At 38.6% G+C, this 10,441-nt stretch overlaps 1 protein-coding gene across 1 annotated transcript; it reads right to left on the bottom strand.

Annotated features, from left to right (window-relative positions):
* Positions 1–423: 423 nt before the first annotated feature.
* Positions 424–10,318, bottom strand: smad5 (SMAD family member 5). The gene is made up of 7 exons (XM_027135471.2): positions 10,129–10,318; positions 4,749–5,525; positions 4,180–4,437; positions 2,148–2,246; positions 1,746–1,967; positions 1,402–1,658; positions 424–1,307 (listed from the first exon to the last, which is right to left on the bottom strand). The coding sequence occupies exons 2-7, from the start codon at positions 5,149–5,151 to the stop codon at positions 1,164–1,166; spliced, it is 1,383 nt and encodes a 460-aa protein (XP_026991272.1). The 5' UTR covers positions 5,152–5,525; positions 10,129–10,318; the 3' UTR covers positions 424–1,163.
* Positions 10,319–10,441: the final 123 nt, after the last annotated feature.

Here is a 10,441-nt window from a genome sequence, read left to right as displayed (position 1 = left end):
GTTTATTAACATATTAAAAAAAGGGTGTTATTTAAGCGATTGAAATACTTGAAGGTTTTTTGCTTACAATTCTTACTATATTTCTAACTTAAAAAGCACGTTTTTATTAAAAAACAATAGCTTGAAACGAGTTTCTGTTATTCATCAGGTTTTGCTCCCCCAAATATTTTTGAGCATGACATCTAGGAACACTGCATTTCTTTTTTTTTTTTAACATATTAGCATTTTTTTTAGGAAGCCAAGCTTAATACACATTTCCACCAGCAAGTTTAAGAGCTGTGTTGTATTTCCAGGCTAACCAAAGCTTGGCAAGGAACCACAACCTTAAAACCAGTGTAGGGCACAAAACGGTAGATTACACCATCCTCCCGCACAAGAGTCTTAAGACTTGTAATTCATTAAATAAACACACAGGAGAATACGTTTATTTCATGGCTGCTTTAATCTGAACCCAGGTTGAATTTCATGAATACAATAGTTGAAGTAGAACAAAAAAAACAGTGCTACTTAACCCCTAGTTATCCATGTAGGCTACAGTAAAAAGTGAAAGATAAATGCTTATTTGTTAAACACCTGGCCAACAGCATACCAGCTAAAAGAATGCACCTGAATTTCATCAGACAATTTCAATAGACTTTATTTAAAAGCAGTAACTGTTTGATTTGCCTTAAGGCAATGAAAGCTATAAAAAAGGAAACAAACCATAGTGAGCAGAGTCTAATAGTAAACATAAGAGAGACTATGTCTTACTTGAGAGTAACTGGGATTAGACAACATAAAAAGTACAAAGATTCTTAGAGAATCAAAAGATTGCCATTTTGACTGGTGTAAGATGAAGTCAAGATATGTGAATTTGTTAAAGATTTATTTAACTACAAGGTTACCTACAGGTAGAGAAAAATCACACATACAAGCATCATTTAAAAACAGACACAAAGGCAAATGCTAAAGCAGTAGTTAGTCCATTGTATGCCACTGCCTAGAATTTTCCTCTGCTAGATGTGCCTCAGTTTTTCCTCATCGTTCGCACTGCTTCAGAGTTTCATGACCCTTTTGCAGCTAGTGTAAACAGTTCAGCCCTTAAGACCTCCATTTCCTTAGAAACTGGAAAAAATATCCTCTCATCCCATGGAGTATGGAAATATCCCATGGAGGGCCCATCATTAGGAAACTGAGGAGATGGGGTTCACAGGTGAACCCATTTGTGTTAGTACTTTGTCCAGCCACTGAAGTGGACCATGCAGATGCACTTCTATCCAGCAGGGGGTGCTGGTCACATCCTGTCGGTGATATTCAGCCCCCCAACCCTGAGAAGAGATGATAGCAATGATTTTTTTTTTTAACATGACTAAAAAAAACTATTGGGCATGTCAGCACGCACACCATTAACAAAAATAATACCTTTACAAAACTCATGCGGATGGTGCACATCTTTGTGAGCTCATATACAGCCTCAAAGCCATGATTGACAGACTGGGCAAGCAGCTGAGCAAACTCCTGATTGTTGAAGATTTTGAGGCTGCAGCCACTGGGGATCTTGCAGACGGTAGTAGGGTGGAAGCCATGGTGGTAGTTGCAATTCCTGCTTTGCACGAAAATGCTGGTGTCACTCAAACACTCAGCATACACCTCTCCTCCAACATAATACAGGTGAACACCTATGATTTGACAGGAGACAAATTTTAGCTGGACACACACAAAAAAAAACCTCTACACACACACACACACCAGTACACAGTGCCCACCTTTTCCAATATGGCGGCGAGTGTTCTCAATCGTGGAGTTGCGGTTGACATTGGACAACAGCCCCAGGCAAAAGCGATTTTTGTTGTTGGAGGGATCAGTGAAACCATCCACCAGCACACTAGTTGAGGAGGCATGGTAAGCCTCACCAACACGGTTATTCAGCTCATAGTACACAATAGAGCACCAGTGACTTGGCTCTTCATACTCTACAGGCTGCACATCTGACAAAGGATTAAAAAAAATACTACATTACCAAAAATGAAACAGCCATGCAATCTAAAACATAATTGAACTACAAACAAAATCAATTCATGCTGTAAAAATCACCTAAAAACATGGGAGTACAATAAAGATTTTGAGAACATGGGCCATGTTTATCTGATTCTTTTTGGCATCCTTACCTCCTCTTGGCACCATGCTGCTGCCAGTTTCCATGGGATTAGAGCCGTCCTGTCCCATCGACTCCTCTGGAGGCATGTAGGCAGGGGGAGGGGTGTCAGCTGGGAAAAATAAGACACCACAAGAAGAGCTCTTAGAAAGTGCAGAGTCAATACCTCTGAATCAATGTTTCAATGGATCTGCAGTGAAACCCCTCTCCCTCCCACATTTTATGGACAGCTTTTAGTGTCTGATTTCACAAGCCCCTGACATGAAATGCCCATTTAAAATCAACCCATGAGCCATCACACTTTCCACAAGGATATCTAGTTCCATTCCAGAGCACTCAAAGAAGGAGAGGAAAGCGAAGGAAAAAAATGTGGTCTTTTATGATTATTGCTTGCTTAATTAATTTCACCCTGTACAAGATGATTCCAAATAAGGTTGTCATGTTAAATTAAACAAATAAAACTACCATGCTGCCATGCTGGGTGTGCCGGTGAGCATGTCGCATTATCAATCATCAGTGATGTATTCAAAGAGGGTTTCTGCAGGGTTTAATCAGTCAAATTTAAGACTTTTTATGACCTTTTTATGACCATTATGATTTGAATTTATGACCTACACGAATTACGATAAATAACTTCAGTCATTAAAATTCCTTTCAAAAGTCTTTATTATTTTAGTAATAAAAATTTTGATTGAAGAACAAATTAATGGACAAGCATATCAATTTAAGACGTGGCTAAATGTTTTTTATGACCTTGTATGGAAAATCCGGACGTTATGTCTTTTTATGGCCTTAAATTCTTATTGTTAAATTTATGACTTTTTATGACCCCGCAGAAACCCTGTCAAAACAGCAAGAGATCATTGTTAGATTGATTATAGAGAAGTCTACTGATTCCTGAGGGAAATTATTGCTACAACAGCAAGGATGATGCATCAAATTACTAGGATGCTACAAAGCACAAATTGCATGATCAGATTATATTGTGCACAAAGCTTGAATAAACAAAATGAAAAAACAAAAAGCTATATAAAATGTAAGTTATATAAAATCAAACAAATAATGATCAGGGAAATGCAAATATCCTTTCAACGTTGATTACCTTTTTAAAACTGAATAGTGTGGTCAGCGTTGTAGATATTTTGTAGAGCACTGTTAACATTTTAGTTAAATGTTTAATAGTAAATTCTGCTATAATTTAATTTAGAAGTCACATCGTTAACAGCCATGCAGATTAAATCTCTCTCTGTAAACGGGGAAACTAATACTATGAGATTTTATGTTGAGTGTGTGTTTTGGTCATTTTTACTGATTGTAAACTCAACTTTTTACTCAAATTTATCATAAACATCCAGAACTTTAGCTACATATACAGCAAATAAATCTGCATAAACACCACGGGCAGAAAAACAAACTCACAGGGCAAAACGGGAGTGAAGTATGCAGCTTAATAATTCATGATTACAAAATATGTTAAGGAAATATACTTCATCAAAATAGTTGCAAATAATGAAAACAAGTCCTCTGAAAGTCCACTGAATGAGCAGGGTCTTTAGTGTAAATAGAGTAACAACATAAAATAAGCTCACATTTTTAGCCAAAATGAATGTGAGGTTTCATCTGTGCGCAAAATCTCTAAATCACATCTCAGCATGATAATAATTTGCCAGTAAACATCACAGGTGTCAAAAAGCTTCAACAATTCATGACAAAAAACACAGTGTCTCATAAATAAAAAGCATTTTATCCTCCTCACTGAATCTTGTAAAATAAATTCACATTCAGTATGTAGAGATGAGCTTTGTGTCTCTGATTAGTGCTCTTTATCTTGCATTTACTCTATTCTAGTAAGATAGGGTTCTGACTTGTGTACTATCTGCTTAATTGCATTTGTTATATTGTTTACTGCTGTATGAAAATTCTTTCAAAATGCCACATATTCTGTATTTTCTCTCTTAATTCCTAACAACAAAATGATAGTTAAGAATTTCATACACAATTAAACAACCAGGGGACCTTTGAGGACTTTTGATATTTTGAAATACCTGGAAGTTGGAAAGGGCTGGAGGGACCAGAGCTGGCAGGAGAGTTAGGGTATGTGCCACTGCTGGCAGGAGACGGTGGATAAGGTGAATTGGGAGATATGGAGAAGGAACTTCCACCGCTGTGCTGCTGGAAAGACTCAGGGTAGGTGGCATTCACAGGCATGTGTGGCTCATTGTGGCTCAGGTTCCGAAACTGCACCAAAAGGCTGTGCTGGGGATTGAACTCACTGTGTCTAGGCACCAACACAGGTGGAAGCACTAAACAGAAAAAAAGCAAACATTTTAGATAAAAGTAATTATTTGGCTGTGGCTACACAGTAAAAAAGTAAAATGAATCAACTTCAACAAAAATTAGGTTTTCTCTCCTGCACGACATTAAATTTGTCCTTGAAAAGTTCAATACAGTACTTCCTGTACACAGATTTTTTTTAAAGCAGAGCAAAACATGTGTTACATGGATCTGGAGTCTTAAGAGGAATGTAACAGCCTTGAGAACTGACTTTAGAACTCATTACAAGAAGCAGTCCGACATCTACTATCCTTAAGCATGTGAATTAGCAATAGCTTACCAGGACTTTCTACCCTCTTGTAGTGATAAGGGTTGATGCAAACTTCCTTCTGTTTGGAGCCAAATGGGTATTCACACACCTCCAGAGGCTTGAGCTCATGGTGTGACTGAAGGTCAGGCCAACGCCACACGCGGCAGTAGATTACATGTGGGAGGCCCTTCCTGTGGGATACCTGCAAACGGCCATCCAATGAACGAGGGATAGTCACACACTTGCTGGGCTGCCCGGGGCTGCTTAAGGCCTTCTCCAGGTCCTCCATGGCACCCTTTTTTTTCTTCAACTTCTTTACCAGTGCATCCACAGCCTTCTCAGCCCACTTCTCTTCTTCATCTCCCTGCTTCCAGCCTAACAGGCGCTTCACCGCTGGGCTGGTGAATGAGAATAGGCTGGACATGGAGGTCATCGTGCCACAGTGCACCAGGAAGAGGGAGCTGGACCGCTAGTTCGGCTTTGCCGGGCCAGGAGGATGCCTGTTTTTGTGTGCGTGTGTTTGTGTATGCAGTGGGGAGGTATTTAGCAAGTGGAAGACTTCAGCCTTGCACGGCCAAGGACAGGAAACAGAGGCAGGACGCAGCTGCTGGTGGTCAGGAAGGCCTGCACTGGGGGGTGTGTGGGTTGGGGGTCACAACCACTTGGGAACTAATGTGGAGAAATAACCAATAATTGGAGCTGCTGTTAAACCAGTAATGAACTGCAGCTCAAGTAGAATGCAGCTGGTTTAATCCATGCTAAAAAACAGGATGGATTGAAGAAAAGGGCAAATTTACAGTTCAGCACCTGCAAGACAATAAGATAGATTAAATACTTAACACACAAATCCAAACTTGTACACCAGCATGACATTTTGAAACACCTGTACACAACATTGTTTAATCTACATAAGACATGCACTGCAATGTATTAAGGACCTAACAAAGTCACTTCTTTCTAAATGCAGTCTCCTCTGTATCATTCTTCATTACAGTAAGTTATAAAAGAGAAAAGACTATTTAGTCTCCCTGAGATCCCGTAATATGCACACACACGATCATAGCTTGTTCACTACAAAAGAGCCAACCATAAATTCCATATTTGATGCATTAATATTTAATCCTGCCAGGTTTTTTTTTTGGATACTTTCATTTTACATCTAACAAGCAAGCTGTCATAAGGCCAAGGACACAGATGTTCATTAATTAATTGACGTTTGCCACATGCAGAACTTTCAACAAGAGCTGTTGTCTCAAAAAAAAATATATGGAAAAAGGAAACTGAGAATTGATTCAAAAGATCCTGAAGTGTGACATTTATAAACATGTGATTATTACAATTGTCATATAATATACACTCAAAAGCATTAAAAAAAATCCAATCCGTGGTTTTTAAATGGCTGTGGGAAGTATCCATTTGCCATGTACTGTGGTGCAGTGTAACAGAGCGCCATTGTGTTGCACTTGTAAGCAACAGGCTGCCCGTGCCCCACCCAGGGAGCTCTCCAAGCGAGTCAGCAGAACAGACAGAACACAGCTGCTGGAAAGGTCGAGAGCAGAATAAAGACAAAAAGGATATCAGACCGGTGTGAGCCACTTCCTATAGCCACATCCCTTCCCCCTAACCTCCTCTTATGCTGCCCCAACCCATCAGAACAAACTGTTACTATTCAGAGAATCCAAGACAACACCGGAGCAGTAATCATCTTATAGACACTCCACAAGCAACAGTTTCATTCAATTTGTGTAGATCAATATTAACCAATAGTTAAAAGTCTATTCTGTGCACACTGGGAACAACAGGTTTGTTGCGTGTGACTGATCCCAGAGCTGTCCCATTGCACTACTGCAGGGGTAACACAGAAACGTAAGAATTTAGTAAGAACAATTGTTACCCAATCATCAGGAGGTCACCAGTTTAAATGAAAACAAGGCCAAAGACATCCTTCCCCCTGAGTCTACAGCAGGTGAGATGGCATGCTCTCCTCTCCCTGTCAATTACAGAGACACTAGCAAATCGTAGACATCTGGGACTACACAGAAGCAGGCAGAAAGTGTGTTCCTTCAAGGATGTTATGTAGCTCTGTGATGAGGATTGAGGAGCTTGAAATGATGCAGTTGGCTGCTTTCACACAATTTGGAGGAAGCATTTAAGATGCAATTCAACCAAGTCTAAGAAATAAGAAGAGTTTAAAGAGTGATTGTTTTTTCTTGAAGAGAGCCACCATATGGGTGAAAATTGGCAGGTTACAAACCACCACCACCCCATAAAGAAAAAAAAAACCCCCAAAAACACACACACACACACACAAAAAAAAAAAATATACATCCACTGTATACAACAAAATAAATTACTCTAAAATTAATTTAACTGACTGTCATGTCATAATTTAGGACAGGCAGTTTCTTAACACATCATCTGATGTTCTTAATCCTACAGTCAATCAGGTTCCATAGCCTGTACATTTTAAGAGCAGATATGTCAAATATATTTTTGTGCGATTACTTAACTCTTATCCCCAGCTTTAAATTTACATGATAAGATTAATGTAAAAAAAAAAAAAAAAGTCTGAAAATCAAGTCAAAATCCACCCTTAATTCAAGCTACAAGAACCACACGCTTTGTTGTTGCATTTTCTAAATGCACACTAATCGAATGCATTTACCTCTATTGATTTTCCTAGTCTTCATGGACGATTCCCCATCCTGCTAAACCTCATCCGCTTGTGTAGGCTTTACTGAAACCTTAATGAGGTAAGAAAAAACGTGCAGAACACTCTAAAGCACCATCATTATCTAAAAATGATGAAAACTAACTATCTAGGCTGTGCAGGGCCTGTACAAAAAATAACCAGCCACACGTTTAAGCAGAAACATAGACTGTACGACTTGTTACCGAGTAGTCACCCTTTACACTAAAATAAATGACTGAATAATAAAAATAGATAAATAATTTCTTTTTATATAAAAAGAGGTTATGTCTAGTGTAGACTAAAGGTGTAGTTGCTTTAACTGGGCTTGGTTTTAATGCTCTTGACATTTTAAAGCACCTCTGTCCTTAGAGACTTGCATCATCCACACAAGTGGGGGCCATGCCTTTTTATTCACAATACAGTGTTTCTCCTTCAGTCAAAACAGTTGTAGGGCTGTAATCAGAGTCTTCCAAAAGAACACAAAAAATGACTTCCAAAAAGGGCACACTAGAAAGTAATTAAAATCAAAAGTGAAAGTAAAATAAATGTTTATTTTGTACAAACACACATTTGAATTTCCCAATATTGAAATATCAATACCAGCCACCCAGGTGCACAAAGCTGTACATTTCAGGCTAGCTTTGTAATTGAGTTGAGTTTGATTCAGTGACCAAATAACTACAATGACAGCAGATAACTGATTAAATTTTCAGTAACCACACAGTACAGAGACAGGCTGTTAGGTTATTGTCAAGCAAGTAACTGACCAATCTTTACATTTCATTGTCACAATAAATGTTCAAATTTCAAGGTACCAAACCCCATTGTACCATATATAATATATGTAATTTTTTTTTTTGTGAAACATGCCTCACTGCATGCCAGCAGAACACATCCATAGTTAATTGCAGGAAATATGCCCTCATCTGCATACGTGAAGCATTGAGTCATATAAATGCGATTGAGAGAAGATACTGACATATCTGGTTGTGATTGACAGAAGGTACACCATCCCTCCCATCCAGACAGCACAGCCAGATTAATTCTCCAGACTCCTCGCCTCAGATGGCCATGACAATTTTCTGCTGCACCAAGTGAAAGCTAGTGTTCGATCAACACAAACTACCACAAGCCAGGCCACACAAAGGTATTTACTACAGCACTGATAATGTTTGCAACAAAATTACTTGACAGCGTTAATCTTTGTTTGCAAAAGATCACATTCAACGTGAACCTGTACAAAACTGTATGGGATGAGCTTAGTCAATTCAGTGACAAAATTCCTGCATTGACTGCAAATAGTTTAAGTTACACAGAATTAAATATTGCACTTTGATATACAAATGGTTATCTTTTAGATAAAGATTGTGCCATGCACTACAGTATAATGCAAGCAAGACAAAAAGGATCAACCTCAACATTGCGCTCTAAACAATTGCATCCTACCTGATAATCACCTAAAACATTTATTAAAATTATATTTATTTTTTATTCTTATATCGTGCACTGTAGAAATTCATCTGCAATGTCAGACCTAGGATTCAACCTCTTAAACGATCATGGATCATCATGACCTACCATGGATCATGACACACAAATAACATCTAAATAACTTGTGTTCAATGTCAATCTATACACATCTATGATGAGATGTGAAGGTGTCAAACGAGCTCGAATCGAAGACAAATTGTGAACAATGACAGAACATTAAAATCACAACCAAACTGGCTTTGGTTTCCCTAAGGTTGTAAAGGCACAGTTCAAACGTACGCCAACAGATCGGCAATAAATAAATGTACACATTTTGTCGGCAGAATTAATGGCTTTAGACTCCAAAATAACGGATAATAATAAACACTATTTTTAGGTAAAAGAGCACAATTTCGCACAATTCAACCAGAAGGACGATATTTAGCAAATAAACTCATCACTTGCGTTCTACTTGAAAACCAAAACAGGTCACAGATTCGCGATGAACCTAAATGATTTTTTTTTTTTTGCATAAAAAGGAGTTATTTTGGTCAGCATGTTTACTGCACGTGAAAATAAGCTCACGTTACTTTAATCCTGACATTAGAACAGTTTCGGAAAGTAGTTACAGCTGTCCATCAAATCGTAGCGGCCAACAAGAGACACGCCACGACACGCAGCTGCAGCTAACTGTCTTCAACTGGTGTTAGCTGCCGCCTAACCAGCAAAACCGCTGGGTTTTCCTACACCAACATGCTCTATTTAACTGATTAAAACAAAGTTGACGTTGTTCACACTCGTGCGTCAACGCGGTCTGAAAACAAATTAGTTTCTTCACCGACTCGCGCTGTCCGACGAGAACTACTAGCAACAATGCTACATCGCTAAGCTAACTAGCCGTGAACAAGCGGAGTTCGTTGTCTAAAAAGTTACTGCTAGTTAGCTAACTAACCCGGTTAAGCGTTCTGTTCGATTATCTACTACTTCATAAATCACGTACACGTTGTCAAAGCGTGTACAAATTATGTAACAAAAAAACTCAGACTTTTTTTGTTAACTTTTACATGGTTTGTCTTGACTCGGCTATACATTAGGATAGCTAGCAAGAAAAATTAGCAAAGCCATCCAAGGAAAACTTTTTTCAATACACCCCACCCCCTGTGTGGAAAATACCAGTTATTTAACATGATTAATGTAAAATGTACAAAAACACCTTGGATTGTTGGTGAATTATGGAAAACCGCATACCTTGAATTAAAATCACAACGTCCTCCGACCTTTCCTCTGTTTTCACCAACCAACATGAAGCAGGACTTTTTCCCTTTTTTTTTTCAGTCGTTCCCCGCTTTGCTCCTCTCCTGGCGTCTAAGAGACTGGAGCCGAACAACTTCAGGGTGTATCCCTCCGCCTATATGACAGTCAACCTCAGCTACTCATCGTTTGATTTGTTGTGAGTTGAACGAAAAGAGAGAAATTTCTCAACTTCACTGTAAAAAGACAAATCAATTGAGCACGATGGGAAACAGAAAGTTGTGAGGAAATTAAAAAGGATACTAATTTA

This window comes from Tachysurus fulvidraco, chromosome 17, assembly GCF_022655615.1.
Source record: "Tachysurus fulvidraco isolate hzauxx_2018 chromosome 17, HZAU_PFXX_2.0, whole genome shotgun sequence".
Lineage (NCBI taxonomy): Eukaryota > Metazoa > Chordata > Actinopteri > Siluriformes > Bagridae > Tachysurus > Tachysurus fulvidraco.
The sequence above is the reverse complement of the archived record's forward strand: the minus strand, read 5'-3'. Positions and strand labels throughout refer to the sequence as shown.